The sequence below is a fragment of the Lepus europaeus genome, chromosome 22, assembly GCF_033115175.1.
Source record: "Lepus europaeus isolate LE1 chromosome 22, mLepTim1.pri, whole genome shotgun sequence".
In the NCBI taxonomy this organism is placed as follows: Eukaryota; Metazoa; Chordata; class Mammalia; order Lagomorpha; family Leporidae; genus Lepus; species Lepus europaeus.
This window is the reverse complement of record NC_084848.1, coordinates 10,261,592-10,280,745: the sequence shown is the minus strand read 5'-3', so window position 1 is coordinate 10,280,745 and position 19,154 is coordinate 10,261,592. Positions and strand designations below refer to the sequence as shown.

Here is a 19,154-nt window from a genome sequence, read left to right as displayed (position 1 = left end):
TCGAGCCGGAGCCCATATGGGATGGAGCGCCACAGGCCGAGGATTAACCTACTGCACCACAGCGCCAGCCCCAAGCTCTCCCTTTTTCTAACATTTACTCATTTCTTGGTCATTCTTTGTCCTTCATTGGTGACTCTGGACCCTAGTTGGCAGCCTTCCTATGTACTGGAGTACCTGAAACTCCACCCTTGATGACTTTAACATCCAGGTTTGTGATCTCCAATTCCATGGTCTTCTTGCTTCTTTGACACCTTCCTACCTACCTTCCTTCCTTCCTTTTTTTTTTTTTTTTTAAGATTTATTTATTAATTTGAAATGCAGTTACAGAGAGGCAGACAGAGCGAGAGAGAGAGAGAGATCTTCCATCTGCTGGTTCACTCCCCAGGTGGCCACAACAGCCAGAGCCCTGAAGCCAGGAGATAGGAGCTCCTTCCCCATTCCACTTGGGTATGGGGGCTCAAGCACTTGGGCCATCTTCTGCTGCTTTCCCAGGCCATAGCAGAGAGCTGGATTGGAAATGGAACAGCCGAGACTTGAACCAGTGCCCTTAAGGGATGCTGGCACTGCTTCCCACTGCGCCACAGCACCAGTATTCCTCCCTCCCTTGCTCCTTTCCTTCCTTCTTTCTTCTTTCTTTTTTTAAACAGCAATCAGGGTTTATTATTGATGATTAAAGAGAGGTTGGAATAGTAGAAACCCTTATGAGTGAAGGGTTTGCCACCTGTCTGAGGGACCACAGTTGGGGATGTATTTGACCCCACAGTTGTCAGGGAACAGCCTCCCTGTCTTCAAATTCATCCGCATTAAACTTGGTAAAGCCCCACTTCTTTGAGATTGTGGATCTGAGGACATGGACAGAACTGAGTCAGAATGCCTGGGGCAGGAGCAGAAGAACGAAGAGGCTGCAGCGCTGTTTGCCTTCTGGTGGCCAGGAAACATGAACTTGGCCCTGCCCGGGGCCTCAACCACATGTTGCTTGTTCTGCAGCTTGGTGCGGATGGACATGATGACTGGGCCAGTGTGAACTCTAGTCACTGTGCCTTGGGGCTTTCCAGAAGCACCACACATATCTGTCTGCATCCTAGATTAGGAACAGCACGCGGTCAGGCAGGAATGTCCACTATGGAGGGCTGTGTTCACGGTCCCTTAGAGCAGCCCGTACAAGCAGTAGATTGTACACACTGCCAGGGAGCCTGCACACCAGGCCCCCTTTAAGTTGTTTGTTTGGTTTTTTTCCTTAAGATTTATTCATTTGAAAGTCAGAGTTATGGAGAGAGAGAGGAAGAGACAGAGAGAGAAAGATCTTTAGTTGCTGGTTCACTTCCCAGATGGCTGCAGCAGCCAGCACTGGACCAGGTGGAAGCCAGGAGCTTCATCCAGGTCTCCCACGTGGGTGACAGGGGGCCAAACACCTGCTGCTTTTCCAGGCCATCAGCAGGGACCTGGATCAGAAGTGGAGCAGCTGGGTAGCCAGCATTGCAGGCAGCAGCTAACACCACAATGCCAGCCCCCACATCTTGTTTCTTAATCTTTCTTTCTGCTGCACCGTAGGCATGTATTCCCACTACCGTGCTGTCCACGCCTGTTGTCCTTCCCTAACCCTTGTTAGGATTGACCAGTCTCCAGACCTCAGGCCAAGCGTCCCATTCTCATCTCACAGCGGCTGACTTTCTCTGTTACCCCCGGACCAGAAGTCTTTGATGCCATCAGGACTTTGAGTTCATGATCCTCACTTTTTACTGTCCAGCATTCTTGTGGCTTAGAGTCAGTAGCATTATAATTATCATTATAAGTGTAATTTTGCAAACATCTTTAGCCTTCTTTCCCTTTATTATACTGACCTAGCAAAGCATTTGTTTATCTGTGCCTGTATCAAGCAGCTTTATGTTACTGGAGTAACGGAGTGGACAGGTTTCCTTCAAATTCATGGCCTCGCATCTCGGCACTAGCACTCAACATTCTGTAGGCTGTTCCCTTCCTCATCCTCCAGTAGGCAATTTCATTCCTTCTTCTTCTTCATCTTTTTTTTTTTTTTTTAAGATTTATTTATTTATTTAAAGAGTTATACAGAGAGAGGAGAGGTCTTCCATCCTCTGGTTCACTCCTCAATTGGCCGCAATAGCTGGAGCTGTGCCGATCCAAATCCCGGAGCCAGGAGCTTCCACCAGGTCTTCCCACGTGGGTGCAGGAGCCCAAGACTTGGGCCGTCTTCTACATCTTTCCCAGGCCACAGCAGAGAGCTGGATTGGAAGTGGAGCAGCTGAGACTTGAACTGGTGCCATATGGGATGCCAGCACTGCAGGGGCAGCTTTACCCACCATGCCACAACACCAGCCCCAGTTTCATACCTTCTTTCTCCTCACATTATGTTCCACTCACTCCCAGCCCTCATCTGTAGCACATGACCATGTCTCAAACTTAGCTGAGCAACAGAAGTAGTCAGACAGGAATTTCCATATCTTTCCATCTCCAGATATCCTAACCTGGCTCTTCTGCGTTTGTTTCTTTCTCACTCTCCTGTGTCAGGAGCAAGACAGTTAGCCAGGGGATGTGTGCACTCAGTAACCCATCACATCTGTCCATTTTCCAAAAGCTAGCATCATTAGTTTTAAAGTGGACTGCAGCTGGTCTGGAATGGAATGGTTAGTCGCTGCCAGAGCTGTACACAGTTTTAATGAGTACTCTCTCTTCATTTTGTCTTGGTGGCAGCCATGTTCAGGAATGGTTAGTTTGTTAAGAGCTGAGTGGTAAGGATGTATTTGAGGAATGTAACTAATGTAATACTGGGGTTGACGCTGTGGCTCAGCGAGTTGAAGCCCTGGCCTGCAGTGCCAGCATCCCATGGGCACCGGTTCAGGTCCCGGCTGCCCCACTTCTGATCCAGCTCTCTGCTATGGCCTGGGATAGCAGTGGAAGATGCCCCAAGTCCTTGGGCCCCTACACCCATGTGGGAGACCCAGAAGAAATTCCTGGCTCCTGGCTTCACATCAACTCAGTTCCAGCATTGTGGTCATTTGAGGAGTGAACCAGTTGATGGAGGACCTCTCTCTCTCTTTCTTCATCTCTACCTCTCTAACACTGTCTTTCAAATAAATAAAAATAAAATGGAAAAAAAAAAAGGAAAGCATAATACTAGTAACCAACATCTGTAATGTATTCAGTATAAATAACAGAATTGTTGAGCAAGGATTCAGAGCAAGCATACCAAAGTATTGCAAAAAAAAAGCCAGTGTGACCTGAGAATGTCTTTGTCAAGGCAGTAAAAGTCATTAATATTACCTAAAACTTTTTTTAAAAAATACTTTTTAAAGATCCGTTTATTTATTTGAAAGGCAGAGTTACAAAGAGAGGGAGAGACAGAGAGAGAGATCTTGCATTCATTGGCTCACTCCCCAAATGGCTGCAGCAGCCAGAGCTGGGCCAGGCCAAAGCTAGGAACAAGGAGCTTCATCTGGGTCTTCCATGTGGGCGTAGGGCCTGACCACCTGGGCTGCCATCTTCCATGGGTTTGCCAGGTGCGTTAGCAGTGAGCAAGTGCAGAAGCGGAGCAGCCATGACTCGGACCAGCATGCACGGAGGATGCCAGCCTCGCAGGCTTGACCCAGTACGCCACGAGGTTGGCCCCTTTCTAAGTAATTTGAGAAGATGGGGAGGATGCACGAAGCGCCTGTGTTGCGTGGTAAAGTCCATGACTGGCTCCAGTTAGAACGCTGGTAGAGGTGCTGGAGTTGTAAGTTGAACCAGCTACTTTTTTCTTGGAACACCATTTCTACTTGAAATAATGACATGGTTATACAGACTTGGCTGTTTGGTAGACGTTTCTTGAAAATTAATAAATTGAAGCTGTCACTCTTAAGGAAAATGGATGACAACATTTGTTGCATAAACCTGGTAAAATTTTAATGTTCAAGTGAAAATTAGAATTTTGGGAAATTTATACCCATCACTAAAATTGACAGCTTAAATGACTTCTGATGAGATTGGAGGTGATATCTGCAAATGTGATTTTTTTACATACCATCAACATTTGTGAGTTCTATCTAACCTGATGAACGAGTATTTTCCAAACAACCAACGCACATTGTTCTATAATAATGCATAATAAATATAAAAATAATACAAGCACACAAGTTAACATTAATATATTTTTACAAAAATATTTCCCAAAACAAAAAATAGTGGGAGGTGTGGTATTACATTTTGCAAATCTCTCATATTTAACTCAGTGGAATAGATTCTCACATCTGCTTCTGCATTCAGTCTCCTGCAACATGCTGTTTTGGTTAAAATATATGAAGAAAATCCAGCCTCACACACACGTATTCCAGGGCAGGGAAAAATGCTTGAGTAATCTTTTCATGGACATTCCTCTTTGATATTACATTAAGACTCAAAAGTTGGGCCGGTGCCGCGGCTCAGTAGGCTAATCCTCTGCCTGCAGCGCCGGCACCCTGGGTAATAGTCCTGGTTGGGCGCTGGATTCTGTCCCGGTTGCTCCTCTTCCAGGCCAGCTCTCTGCTATGGCCCGGGAGTGCAGTGGAGGATGGCCCAAGTGCTTGGGCCCTGCACCCGCATGGGAGACCAGGAGAAGCACCTGGCTCCTGGCTTTGGATCAGTGCGGTGCACCAGCCGCAGCGGCCATTGGAGGGTGAACCAACGGCAAAGGAAGACCTTTCTCTCTGTCTCTCTCTCTCACTGTCCACTCTGCCTGTCAAAATAAAAAAGACTCAAAAGTAGTTTCTTTTCTTTTTTTAAGATTTATTTTATTTATTTGAAAGGCAGGGTTACAGAGAGAAAGAAATCATATCTGCTGGTTCCCTCCCCAGCTGGCTGCAATGGCCAGGGCTGGGCCAGACCAAAGGCAAGAGCCAAGAGCTTCTTCCCTGTCTCATGTGGGTGCAGGGGCTGCTTTTCCCAGGTGCATTAACAGAGAGCTGGATCGAAAGTAGAGTGTCTGGGACTCAAACCGGTGCCCAAAGGGGATGCCAGGATTGCAGGTGGCGGCTTTACCTTCCTCAGCACAACACTGGCCCCCAAAATTTAGTTTCTTAAAAGTTTATTATAATCTGAACTTGAAAGCTATTCCAATAAATTGTTTGTATTCTGTTATATTAAAATTCATTGAGGGGCTGGCACTGCAGCATAGTAGGTAGGGTAGGGGCGCCAGCATCCTCTGTGGGCACCAGTTCATGTCCTGACTGCTCCTCTTCTGATCCAGCTCTCTGCTAATGGTCTGAGAAAAGCAGTGGAAGATGGCCCAAGTACTTGAGTCCCTACCCCAATGTGGGAGACCCAGAAGAAGCTCCTGGCTTCAGATCTGCCCACCACCAGCCATTGCAGCCATTTGGGGAGTGAACCAGCAGAAGAAAGACATCTCTCTGGGGCTGGCACTGTGGCACCTGCAGTACTGGCATCCCATGTGGGCACCAGTTCGAGTCCTGGCTGCTCCACTTCCTATCCAGCTCTCTGCTATGGCCTGGGAAAGCAGTAGAAGATGGTGCAGGTCTTGGGCCCCTGAACCCACATGGGAGACCTGGAAGAAGATCCTGGCTCCTAGCTTTGGATTGGTGCAGCTCTGACCATTGCAGCCAACTGGGGAGTAAACCGACGGGATGGAAGACCTTTCTCTCTGCCTGTGCCTCTTCCTCTCTGTTACTCAGCCTTTCAAATAATTAAATAAGTCTTTAAAAAAAGAAAGAAAGACCTCTGACTGTAACTCTGCCTCTCTAATAAGTAAAATCTTAAAAAAAAAATTCATTGAAACATCTTGTCCTTTGAAATTTTTTTTAAAGATTTATTTATTTATTTGAGAGAGTTACAGAAAGGGAGAGGCAGAGAGAAAAGCTTGCATCCTCTGGTTCACTTCCTAGATGGCTGCAACAGCCAGGACTTGGCCAAGCCAAAGCCAGAAGCTAGTAGCTTCATCTGGGTCTGCGCATGGGTGTGAGGAGCCCTAACACTTGGCCCGTCTTCTGCTGCTTTTCCCAGGCTGTCAGCCGGGAGCTGGATTGGAAGTAGAGCAGTCTGAACATGAACCAGTGCCCATATGCAATACTGCTGTTGCAGTTGGTGGCTTTACCCACTATGCCCCAGCGCTGGCTCCACATTTTTGTTTTAGGTGTTAACAAATTGCCATCTGCTAATTTTCCCAGATAGTGGATAAAACTATCCTTTTCCCATATAGCAATTAGCATTTCTGATTCGTACATTTTAAGAATTGTGTTTTATATTTTGCATTTTTAAAAAATCATTAGTGGCATAGCAGGTAAAGCCACTGCCTGAAGTGCCGGCATCCCACATGGGCACTGGTTCAAGTCCTTGCTATTTCACTTCTGATCCCACTCTCTACTGTGGCCTGGGAAAAGCTCCTGGCTCCTGGCTTTGGACTGGCTCAGCTCTAGCCTTTGCAGTCATTTAGGAAGTGAACCAGAGGATGGAAGACCTCTATCTCTCTCTCTCTTTCTCCGCCTGTCCTTCTCTCTCTGTGTAACTCTGACTTTCAAATAAATAAAAAAAAAATTTAGAAAAATCATTAGTAAAAGTATATCTTTTTATGGTTATTGGTTATTTTTCTTTTTTGTAAATTGCACTTCTCTGTTTTTTCCCTTTTGATATGTTGATCATCCTTTTCTTTTTGGAAGAGCTCATAGGGAAAACCAACTTCCGATGGTCATAGCACTGCAAATATTTTTCTTCAGTTGTTTTAATTTCACAAGACTTGGAATGTCAATGGGAGATGTTATTTTTTCATGCTGCCACATTTATTATCTTTCCCATTATGGCTTTGGGTTTTGCGTCATGTACCCTCACCTACTACAACTTATAAAAATAATTATCTGTACCTCCTTCTCCTGATTGATTGGTGTTTTTAAAGCAGTTTTATGTAAGTTAAAACCATCCAGGATACGTGACAGCTCCGTTTTAGCACTAATCTAAACAGGATCTGTCATTGCATGTAGTGGAGACGTGATCAGTTTCCGAGGGGACTTCTGTTTGCAGACAGTAACTCTGTGTGGAGACGTGATGTGTCCTACTCCACGCCGTAACCCCTTCCGTGTCTGTGCTTTCTGCAGTTGCGGAAACGCGTGAAGCTGGAAGGGAAAGAACTTGAAGAATACTTGGAGAAAGAGAAACTGAAGAAAGAAGCTGCTAAAAAGCTGGAGCAATCCAAAGAGTGAGTTACGGCCAGATGGCGCGCGAGTGTAATCTGACAAGGGTGCACTTCTAAGACTTAAATGCTCAGTGGAAAACACTTGGGTATTCTTAGGACCTACATTACTTTTGTTACATTTTGGAAATGGCTAGAATACCAAGTCCATTCAGTACTAATATTAGTACATTTTACTACTGGGAGTTCGTGTTTTACAAAACACCAGTCTGATAATATTGCATATGTAACATATGTAACAAGAGGAGCTACTGCTGAGTGGGGACGTAAATCTGAACTCGAGGTCTCTGGGACTTTTTGACGCTCACGCTGGACTCCGCGATCCCCCAGGGCAGACATAGACTCCAGTGACGAGAGTGACGTGGAGGAGGACATCGACCAGCCGTCGGCTCACAAGATGAAGCACGACCTGATGATGAAGGGGGAGGGGAGTCGGAAAGGAAGCTTCTTCAAACAGGCAAAGAAGTCCTACCCCATGTTCCCTGCTCCCGAAGAGAGAATTAAGTGGGATGAGTATGGCGAAATTATCAAGTACGTGAGCAAAGCCGGCTTTTCTGTCTCACAGATGAAGTGCTGGCTGTGGTATCCTTGCAGCTTCGTGACTTGGCTCTTTCTGGTTACTGTGTACTCTGTCGGTTTCTGAGAACCGTGGCTTGAAAGCTAGAGAAGACGTCTAGTTTGAAATGTAAAAGTAGAAAGGTTGTAGAACATCTGCAGAGTCAGTATTAAGGGAAAACTGATGGTTTTATTACTTTTTATTATGTGAAAGGTTTAAAAAGATGACCAAGACCTCTCCCCCGACTATTTGTGACTTAACAAAGAGCAACCAGGGGCGTGGCAGGAGGAAGACCCAGGGTTAGAGGGGACTTTTGGTGGTTGGTGATCGCAGTCAGTCTGGGAAACGGGTTATGGGTTCCCTATGACACGTGGTTACAAGAGAAATGCGCAGCATGTGTGGAACTATGGGAAATTTACAGAACCTACACCCACTGTTAGAAAAACAACTGAAGTCGCGTGTTCTGGTTCCTCATTTGAAAACACCACCCTGCTGTGTAAAAAGTCCTTCAGCGTTCCTCTTGCTTCCCCAGCGTCACATGTCACAGCATGGCAGTGTCTTTCTCACTCTGGCTTCTCGCCTGCGTTTCTGTGTCCATCATGGTCCTCGCTGTTGGTCCCAGCCCCCTCCGTTTCCTGCTGCTTGGTTTTCTTTCGTGCCATGCCTTTGCCCAGGTTTTTCCTCCGGCCCTGTCCTCCCTTCCCGTCCCAGGCTTCCAGGCAGCTGAATCTGGCCTTGCAAACTCCTGTAAACAGGTCCCTCTCTGTACTTCCTTTGTATTTCCAGATCGCTGTCTCAGCATAGAGTGGACATAGGTTGCTCTTGGGTTTAATTAGAAAAATTCCACTGTCTGCTTGGCCCTTTGAGACCACGCTGTACAGCCCAACAGCGTTGGTGAGTGTGCTTGTCGTGAGTGTGTTTGAAATATGGGGATAAGAATGCAGTGAGGTTGTATTTTTAAGCGCTTGGCATGGTAGCTGGTAGATGTGCTGTACATGGTTGCTGCTGTTACTGTCGTGAGGATGACAGCTGGAGACCCCGGACTGCAGGGCTGAGAAGCTGCCGTAGCCGTCTGGGTGCTGGGGTCCCGGAGAGGAGTCTGAGCAGATCTGGGAGTGGGACGTGGATAGTTTACAGCATGGTAGTGGTTAAAGCTTCTTTTTCAAATTGTGATTAGAACTCTCTTTGATATTGAAAGTGAAAGTGGGAAGATAGATGTGTTAACTGTACACTGAAATAAAGACGAAGGGTTAGGAGGAAGCCGGTGACTCGTCAGTCAGTCTGCTCACTGGTGTGCAAATGAAGTCATTGCTTCTCCGGGTGAGACGGAAATCCGTGGGGGTCTTATGGACATCAAAGGAATCAGAGTCTTAAGTATTGAGATTTGGCAAAGGAAACCATAGGAATCAAGAAGAAGAACTGTTGAGATGAATGCGGGGCCCGTGTGCGGCAGTGCGTGTGATAGCGACTCGGGTCCCCAGTGACCTGCAGGAGCCTTTCGTTAGTGCACAGCTGTGTGCTGAGGAGCACTCGTGAAGGTTACCAGAACGCCATCCGCGCAGTCATCTCATCACTGATGTTAGGAAATTGCTTTGGCTTCGGATCCAATGCATATTTAAATCTTGAAATACGTGAGGAGTCTGAAAATTATGCCACCTACTAGTTAGTTAGAAATATTATGTAATATTAGCTTGCTTTTTTACTACTTCTAATTGGAGACTTATTATTTAGACCAGAGGATTTCTTAGTGCCAGAACTTCAAGCAACTGAGGAAGAGAAAAGCAAATTAGAATCTGGTTTGACAAATGGAGATGAACCCATGGATCAGGACTTGTCTGATGTTCCTACTAAGTGTATTTCCACAACAGAGTCCATTGAAATAAAGTGAGTACTTCTGTGGTATTTTGAAAATAAATTACGAGAAAACATTGCAGGCACTTGAATTATATACTTTATATTGTTTCAAAAGTAAAATTTCTGATTCTCTCATAGTAAATTTGTGTTTTTAAAACCCAATTTCTTTTTTGTAAAATATGGTGGTATTTTCTCTTTGTTAATGATATTTGAATGTGAGAGTAATTAAATTATTGGTTGAAGGGGTTAAACATTATGTACTAAAATGCAGAAATATTATTTCTGGCCTTTGTTGTAAGTCTGGTAGCAGGTGAAACTAGTGTAACTCAAAGGTTTAATTTTTTTTTTATTTGAAAGAGTTACAGAGAGAGGTAGAGACAGAGAGAGAGAGAGAATCTTCCATCCACTAACTCCCTAAATGGCCACAATGATTGGAGCTGAGCTGATCCAAAGACAGGAGACAGGAACTTCTTCCGGGTCTCCCACGTGGGTGCAGGGGCCCAAGGACTTGGGCCATGCTCTGCTGCTTTCCCATGCACATTAGCAGAGAGCCGGGTCGAAATTAGAGCAGCCGGAACTCGAACCGGTACCCATATGGGATCCAGTGCTGCAGGCCAGGGCTTTAACCTGCTACGCCACAGTGCTGACCCCTCAAAAGTTTTGAGTATCTGCTTGTTTCAAAAAATGTACTCATTGACTCAAACTGTCTAGTTTGAGTCTAAAAAATACCATTGTAATCTGAAGTAAAGAGACCTTTTTGACCCTTTTTCTTTAGTACTGTTAATAATTCCAGTGAATGATCACTTTTTTAAGATTTATTTTATTTATTTGAAAGGCAGAGTTACAGAGAGAGATCTTGCATCCACTGGTTCACTCCCCAAGTGGCCGCAACGGCCAGGGCTGGACCAGGCTGAAGCCAGGAGTTTTTTCTCAGATCTGCCATGTGGGTGCATTTGAACTATCCTCTGTTGCCTTCCCAGGCACATTAGCAGGGAGCTGGACTGGAAGTGGAGCAGCAGGGACTTGAACCAGTGCCCATATGGGATGCCTGCATCGCAGGTAGTGGCTTTACCTGCTACACCACAAACACGCCTGCCCAGGGAGTGTTTCTTGAAGTCTCAGCACAATGAGTTTATTTTCCCAATATTGTTTAAATATATTCTTGGGTATAGCCAAGATCTAACTAATACGTATTAACAAAATAACATGCATGCATTTCTCAAATCTTTTTATTTATTATATACATTTCCTGATGACAAAAGCCATTAAAAGCACAGTTTTAGAACGAGTTTGTCAGAAAAGGAATCATGTCTAATTACAGAGCCAGAGTCACCTACATAGACTACGAAGGCCGCTCTGACGGGGATTCCATCAAGAAAATCATTAACCAGATGAAGCCCCGGCAGCTGATCATCGTCCACGGGCCCCCGGAGGCCAGCCAGGACCTGGCCGAGTGCTGCCGCGCGTTTGGCGGGAAGGATATCAAAGTGTACATGCCGAAGCTCCATGAAACCGTGGATGCCACCAGTGAAACACACATCTACCAGGTGAGTGGCTGGGGACAGCAATTCAGACAGCAGGGTTCTACTCCTGGCTAAGGCAGACAGAGCCAGGCACAGGAAACAAGAGTAGTCCAGAGACGGACTGGTGCCCGGCGGCGGGAGACGGTCCCATTTAAGGCAGGAGTGACGTCCGTATCTAGAAGGGGGCTCTACTTACCAGCGGGAAAACGTACTCTGGGCAGAAGCAGGAGGAAGCAACAGGCCAGAGTACAGCGGTGGGAAACTGCAGGGAGTGTTCCAGAAAGGGCAGGAGGCCATGGAGCGCCGGAGGGCGAGACTTCGCAGTGTCTCTCGGAATCATCTGGGGAGCTTTGGGGGTCCCGGGGACTCCGTGTACCCGTTATATCACCAACACTGGAGGTGAGGCCTGGGCATTGTCATTTGTGAAGATCAAGTAAACCGAGGTGCGGTCAGGGAAGCGGAGTAGCCCTAAGGTCCTGTTAGGTCAGTGCCCATCGCCACGGCAATCAGATGGAAGACCTGCAGGTGTTAGGAAATGATGGTAACTCACTCTGTGGATTCCTCCTCCCCCTCCTCCTTGCCTGTCCAGGTGAGGTTAAAAGACTCCCTCGTCAGCTCGCTTCAGTTTTGTAAGGCCAAAGACGCAGAGTTGGCCTGGATAGACGGTGTGCTGGACATGAGAGTTTCCAAGGTGGACACGGGAGTTATTCTGGAAGAAGGGGAGCTGAAGGACGACGGAGAGGACGCCGAGATGCAGGTGGACGCCCCTTCCGACTCCAGCGTGATCGCGCAGCAGAAGGCCATGAAGAGCCTGTTCGGGGATGACGAGAAGGAAGCGGGGGAGGAGAGTGAGATCATCCCCACTCTGGAGCCCCTGCCGCCTCACGAGGTAGAGAACAGCAGCCCGGCTCGTCCTCCCTCGCCGCGGCTCTGGTGTCCCGGCCTGTGTTTAACCACTTAGAGTATGTGGCACATGTGGGCCCATTGGGTTTTAGAAAACATTACTCAAGACGTGTGTGTGTGTGTGTCTGTGTGTACGCACATGTGTGAGTTCTGTATGGCAAAGGAATGACGACGTTTTACAGGAAACATTTGGTGAGTCTTTAGTATGAACTTTTTTTTTTTTAAGATTATTTTATTTGAAAGTGAGAGAGAGAGGGAGAGACAGAGAGAGCTCCCACCCACTGGTTCACTGCACAGATGGCTGCAGTGGCCGGAACTGAGTCAGGCCGAAGCCGGGAGCCAGGACCTTCATCTGGGTCTCCCGTGTGGGAGGGGCCCAAACACTTGGATCATCCTCCGCTGCTTTCCCAGGCGCATTAGCAGGGAGCTGGATCAGAAGTGGAGCAGCCAGGACTTGAACCAGTGCCCATTTAGGATGCTGGCATCACAGGCGGCGACTTTACTTGCTACAGCACAACGCCGGCCCCTAGTATGAACTTGTAAATTATGCAGTCTGCCAGCTGTAGGACCTCCCCTTGGTCAGGGTCGTTTCCCAGAGCATCGCACTCTGGCACTCCATTTTGTGTGTTGCCAATTCAGTCCAGAGATCACTTATTAAGTATAGCTGTAATCCTCGCCTAGTATTTACATGTTTTCAAGAGTTATCTGTTTAATTAGCAAAGATTTTAGGTACTTAAACTCAGAACGGTATTAAAGCTCCGAGTCCCACATGCATGACAAGGGATGCCTTTAGCCCTGCTATCAAGTTGAAAGAGCGAGAGAGCCTCTCTCAGTACTGCTCTTGAAACTGGGAGGAGGAGTTAGAGGGAATTTTCTTTGTGTGCTGAAGCTAGCGCTCTTCAAAGCAATTTCAAAGCAGGAGAGTTCGCAAGGACCACTTGCCCTTCTGATTCTAAAAGATGTGGCTTCCGTGGCGTTCCCTCTGAGGGAGGACAGAGAGTGGAAAAGAACCCACAGAGAATTCGCCAGGAGTAAGCACAGGCTGGGGCCTGGGAGGAGAGCTTGGTTCAGTGCTGCCTGCTGGCAGTCTCCCTGACCCTCAGGCAAGTGGGGGCGCAGAGCACCTCACATCACCACAGTCCTCTGCTGTTGGGAGGCATGACTAACGGCATTGATTGCAAAACTTTCCCAAAATGTGAAGAGCTTCGTAGTGTTAAGTCATGAGGTAGCATTCAGATAACTGCTTGGAATGTGCTGTACAGTCTGGAAAAGATCTGTCCGAGGGCGTCAGGGAGACACAGACTGCTTTTGGCACAAGTGTGTGTCTGATGTTTTAGTTGAACTCGCTCCTTCCCCTCTGGCCTTACCCAAGGTTCCAGGACATCAGTCAGTTTTCATGAATGAACCAAGGCTCTCAGACTTCAAGCAAGTCCTTTTACGGGAGGGAATTCAAGCTGAGTTTGTCGGAGGTGTACTTGTTTGCAACAACCAAGTAGCAGTCCGAAGAGTAAGTTTGTTTTTAATTTTGGTAAGGGCTAAACATTTTGTCATTTTGAATTCTGTAATTATTGATGGATCATTTTATAAAACTGAAGATCAGTCATTTATATGTATCATGATGACTTTGAAAAGGCTTATAAAAATGACTTTCAGGTGATACACAATTTTGTGATAATTTTTCTTACTTGATTCCTGACGTTTCTTCTTTCTCTGTAAAATTCATGACTTGAGCACTGTGAATCAGAGCGGCCCATTTCCTGACCAGTCATTCAGCCAGCCGCTAGGTGTACTTGGATTATGGTGTCCGTGGGTTAATGAGCAGGAAATGCACTAAAGAACTTTCTTCATAAACTTTGTAGACGGAGACTGGACGCATCGGACTAGAAGGCTGCCTTTGCCAAGACTTCTACAGGATAAGAGACCTGTTGTACGAACAGTACGCCATCGTGTGAAGGACGCGTGCCGGGGAGCGTCTGCCGGCCTTCCCCAGAGAGAGGCTCCTCTGCTCCAAGCTGTGGCTGCTTTGTTTCGTGACATACAGAAAGAATCTGCCAGGAAAACTGAACGCGTATTAAATTTTTTCAAAAATGTAAATAGAGCTCACTTTGTTAACGCTCAGCGGGGCGTTCTCCCCTTCGGCTTTCAGAGCGCTGAAGTCCTGGACAGGTCCGAGAGCCGACGGCGACAGCTTCCTGCACACCGCCCTTATCGGGAAGGGTTTTTTACTTGAATAAAACAATGCAACTTAGCCAACCAGTTCATGGCCTTAGAGAAACACGTTTGCGTGAATTCTTGCGAACTGTTTCTTGTATCTTCTGGAATGAAAAGTGAGACTTACGTATAAAAGATATGCTACAGAAAAAGAAAAAAAAAAAACCACCAAAACTGAGAAAACAGTTTTTGAAGTTTAGGTATTTAGAAAACACAGCACCCACGTTACAGCTCTGAGTTCTGAGATGCAGGCTTTGCACACGGAGTCTCTGTGTTTTCCGGTCATTTACTCTCATGTGAGGTTGTACACATTTGTGTAGAAATCAATTTTTATTTCTCCCATTTCTTACTACATCAAGACCTTATCACTCAGTTTGAATTACAACGCTCATTTGGCCATGCATATGTAGTACGTAATTCAAAATAACTGCTTGGTGTGACACTGTTCAGTGCTCTGTTTTTAAGAAAACAAATGTTGAGCCTCACTGTTTTATAAGGTGATGGTGTAACTGAATTACAAAGCGTAAATGTTTCCATCTTTGGCTTGCTCTCTCCTAACGTACCCGAGTAGCGGTTGGATTTTACACAGATTACTCAGAATAATGCTCATCGTGAGGACTTCCTTTCTGTGTTGCTGACTTTCCTGGTGAACTATAAACCACTATTTCCCAAGTGAAAACCGAAAACCTGCAACTTTCACCAAAACCTAAGCAGTGCGAAAACTAGGTCACCTGTTGTCATCTCATGATGCTAGCTTTCTTAGGAAGCAGTTTAATCATGGCAGACTTCCGTGCTTATTCCTAAGTGACGTCAGCCCTGCTCTTCACGCTCGGTGTTGTTAGCAGCGGTGACTGGTCTTGCCTAACTTTATGGGGCTGTGTACCTCATACCAGCTGGTGTCAGATTAGAATTAATATTTCACTATTTCAAACACTTCTTGTGGAGTATAATGCTAATGTAGGGTTCCAGCCTTCTGATACGGAAAACCAGATGCACAAAACAATGTTGGTGGTGAATATAGAGTATGGCTTCTTTTTAGCGCATTAAAAATTTGTCACTTAAAAAAAAAAACTCTTCTTGCTGAATCAGGTGAGCCTATAATTCTGTTTATATCCAGGGGAAAGAAGCTCTGCACTTGTTTCCTGGATTAAAGCATCTAATTATACATCTTATATCGTAATATTGTTCTTGAAAAAGTGTTTCTTGGCTAGCCTTTTTATTGTCCTATGAACAGGCGTTAAATTTTGAAGTACTGCTTGAAGATGACTGTACTAAATAATGTCATTGGAAGAGCAATACTTTTACCTGTTTCCAATTGACAAGTGTTACTAAAATTTCTAGGACTTGTTTAGCCTCAGTTACTTAGGAAAAATACATAAGTGACTGAGATAAATCGGGAACTTGGAGAAATTTCTAGACCTTTATTAGAAGAATAAATACAGCTTGGACTATCAGCCAGCATCTGCAAATAATTTAAATAATTTGATTAAAAATAAATTATTATTTTTTGCATCAGGATTATAAATGTCAAATATTGGGGTCATGTCCCCAGTAGTGTAGGTGGCCTGAAAGAGAGGAAGTCAATTTTCTGAAGAGAGCCATTTGCTTCTTTTTTCTTCTTTTTTTTTTTTTTACTTTGAGATACAATTCACATAGTGTACAGTTGGCTGGCGTTGGTGTATTCACAGAGTTGTGCAACCATCGCCACTGTCTAATGCCAGAACCTCATCACCCCACAGAAAGGAACACCATACCCATCACAGCCATCGCCTCACTGAGAGTCATGACGATTTATACTTTTTCTGTGCGTCTCAGAGTTTCACCTAAGGGCGGGGTCCACCTTCATTTTTCGGTGTGTGGACACCCAGTGATCCCGCACCGTTTGTTGTAAAGAGCGCTGCTTCCTGGAATTGTGTTGCCACCCTTGTTGAAGCTTGTTCTCCATGAATGTGCGAGTTTGTTCCTGGGCTCTCGTTCTCCTCATGGATCCGTATCTCTGTCTGTAGTACCACACTGTCTTGGTTACTTTGTAGTGCTAAGTTTTTGAAATCAGGATGTGAGAGTTCCCCAACTGTTTTCTCTTGAGCTTGTTTGGGGTCCTTGCATATCTGCATGAGTTTTACCAGTTTCTTCCCAAAAGGCCCATTCACATTTAATAGGAAAAAAACAAAAAGTTAAGATTTACAACTTAAAATCTTAAAATGTTATGGCTAACCGGGGCTAAAAAGCCATCTGGTTCCAGCCACTGACTTTAGCATTGAACGAGTGGGCCTGTGAAAGGGAGAGGGTTTGCCTGGGAGCCATGTGGCTGGTTCAGGCAGAGCTGGGACTGGAACTGAGCCCCGGGGAAGCCAGCGTTGTCTACACTGCTGTGTGGCTTCTGATCACTTCACCCAGCAACAGTAAGTTCAGTTCATGTAAGTGATGAGTACCCACGCTGAGGGTACGCACGTGCTGAGACAGACTGATTTCCATCTCACTCCATGGACAGGAGAGGTGGGAGGGGAAGGAGGGGACGTCCCCTGCAGTCGTCTTTGGCTGTGAGGTTCTAGTTTTACCCCAAGGTTACTGTCCTTCAAATATCGGTGAACTGATAAAGACAAAGGATGCAGACAGTGTTAGTGGTTCAGTGATGTGACGGAGAGAGTCTGTTTCAGGGGTGACGATGGGGTGAGTGCAGCATCAATGTGTAAATGAAGATGCAGAGGGAACTAGAGCAGGGACCTTCCGAGATGCCCACTTGGGCATATCGCTCCCCCACCCCCACCTCTTCTGCTTATCTGTTACCTGTTTCAGTTGAGCTTATCTGAAAATACCCAAAATTAAAAAAAAAAAAAAAAAAAAAAAAGCTCAGGACTTTGATGGAAGTGAAGTTATGCAATTTGCTTTTCCTGCTTCTGTTTCTCTTCTCTCCCTCCCACCACGTTTGCACACAGCTCTGTGTGTGTGTGTGTGTGTGTGTTTTCCGTTGCGTTTTTCACTCATTGCTAGGGCCCATTTTAATTTAGCTCTTTTGAAGTCAAAATGTGATGCCCAAGGGCAGGATAGAACTTGGAGAGTTTTAAGTCTTTCTTCGTTGGAGTCGAGAACCAATCGTGTGTCCTTTTTTTGTGAAATTGTTAATGGGTTCCACGGATCTTGTTCCAGTTTTTGATACTGAGCAAACATCTCAAGCGGATATACAAAGGATTTATGAGGGCTCACTACATTGTTTTCTGAGCTTGTGTTGACTGTAGTGCTTAATATCCAGTTTATCATATGTATTTTTTTTTTTCCTGACACGGGTTCGTGTTTTTTTTAAGTACTAATTGATCATTTAAAAGTAGCGAAGTCCTTCAAAGTTCAAAGCACTGTGGGAAGGGTGCTCTGTTGCCCTTGCTTTAAATATTTTCAGAATTCTATTTTTCTTCAAATCCTTTTGCCAAGCTTATTAGAAATGTAAATTGTTTTAGAAACATATTGTAGTCTTGGCTTATCATGGTGTGGTGTTACTACTTGACTGTAAATGTCCAAAAGAAGAAAGTGATTTAAAAGAAAATAAACTTTTCTCTTAGCATAGTCCTTGCCATCCTAGGCAGTTTCTTCTTATATTGAAAGGATCTGTCGGGAGTGGGCATTAGCTTTGTGGTTAGGCTGCAGTGCCTGCGTTCATTCCCAGCCCTGGCTCCGGACTCCATGAAGCAGTGGGGATGGTCCAAGTCGCTGGGTTCCTGCCTCCTATGTGGGAGGCCTGGATAGAGTTCTCAGCTCCTGGCTGTGGCTCCATCCTGGCCTGGGACCACTGTGGTGTTTGCGGAGTGAACCAGCAGATGGGAATTCTGTCTTGTTCTTTCTGTTTATTTGCCCTTCAAATAAATAAATTGTAAAAAAAGAAATTTTTTTAACAAAATGATCTGTTCAATACCAAACTGTGAATAAAAGTCGTGGGATGCATACCAGAACTTAAAAAGGTGCTATAATTTCCAGCTTTGGGGCCGTCATGGTGGTGTAGCAGATAAAGCCGCCGCCTGCAGTGCTGGCATCCGTATGGGCACTGGTTCGAGACCCGGCTGCTCTCTTCCAATCCAGCTCTGCTATGGCCTGGGAAAGCAGTAGAAGATGGCCCAAGTCCTTGGGCCCCTGCACCCGCGTGGGAGACGCAGAGGAAGCTCCTGGCTCCTGGCTTAGGATAGGCGCAGCTCCAGCCATTGCGGCCAATTCAGGAGTGAACCATCAGATGGAAGACCTCTCTCTCTCTCTCTCTCTCTCTCTCTCTCTCTAACTTTGACTTTCAAGTAAAATAAATATTTTTTTAAAATTTCAGCTTTATCTACTGGGCATGGCATTTAAGTATCAAAGTGTGTAAATGTCTAAAGAGGTTGTTTAAGACTTTTCATTTATAAGAGAAAACAAATTACTATCCCGTATGTCTACAATTTACATTCTCGAAGTTTTTTGTTCTCATATATTGTATATGCTTCTACCTACCCCTGTGAGATAAGTTTGCAGGAAGAAAAAAGTATATTTAATGAGAATTTGGGATGTTGCACATCTTAAATTACTAGGCAGAATTTTATATTTGTATTGCTGCCATTAGGAAAAACTTCCACATTCATTTCAATTATTCTTTTGTATACTTTGTACCTAAGATGATGAGACCATTAAATACAGATTTTTCTAGTAGTACAGAAGCCATTATAATAAATTCCTAATAGCTGAAGGGCTACTTGTATTTGTCTTTTTTTTTTTTTTAACTTTTTGTGTTGATATAATTTCAAGCCTACATAAGTTAGGAGATAGGTAAAAGGTCCTATGTGTCCTGCCCCTAGATCCCACTGTTGGATACTTTGCCATTATCTTCCATATCTACTTATCAAACTTGAGCCATCTCAGAGTAAGTTGCAGTTATGATGGCCTATTAGTCCTAAACAATTCAGTGTGTATCTCTTATTTTAATGTT

General features: G+C 45.3%; 1 protein-coding gene across 2 annotated transcripts in view; it reads left to right on the top strand.

Annotated features, from left to right (window-relative positions):
* The window catches only part of CPSF2 (cleavage and polyadenylation specific factor 2), a 36,225-nt gene extending 17,311 nt beyond the window's left edge, over window positions 1-18,914 (top strand). For both annotated transcript variants that reach the window (XM_062181683.1, XM_062181682.1), the window contains 7 exons: window positions 7,074-7,174; window positions 7,499-7,699; window positions 9,456-9,608; window positions 10,900-11,125; window positions 11,691-11,990; window positions 13,377-13,511; window positions 13,864-18,914. In XM_062181683.1, the coding sequence (XP_062037667.1) occupies window positions 7,074-7,174; window positions 7,499-7,699; window positions 9,456-9,608; window positions 10,900-11,125; window positions 11,691-11,990; window positions 13,377-13,511; window positions 13,864-13,956 (1,209 nt within the window). In that variant the 3' untranslated portion in view covers window positions 13,957-18,914. The remainder of the gene's footprint in view (window positions 1-7,073; window positions 7,175-7,498; window positions 7,700-9,455; window positions 9,609-10,899; window positions 11,126-11,690; window positions 11,991-13,376; window positions 13,512-13,863) is intronic.
* Window positions 18,915-19,154: the final 240 nt, after the last annotated feature.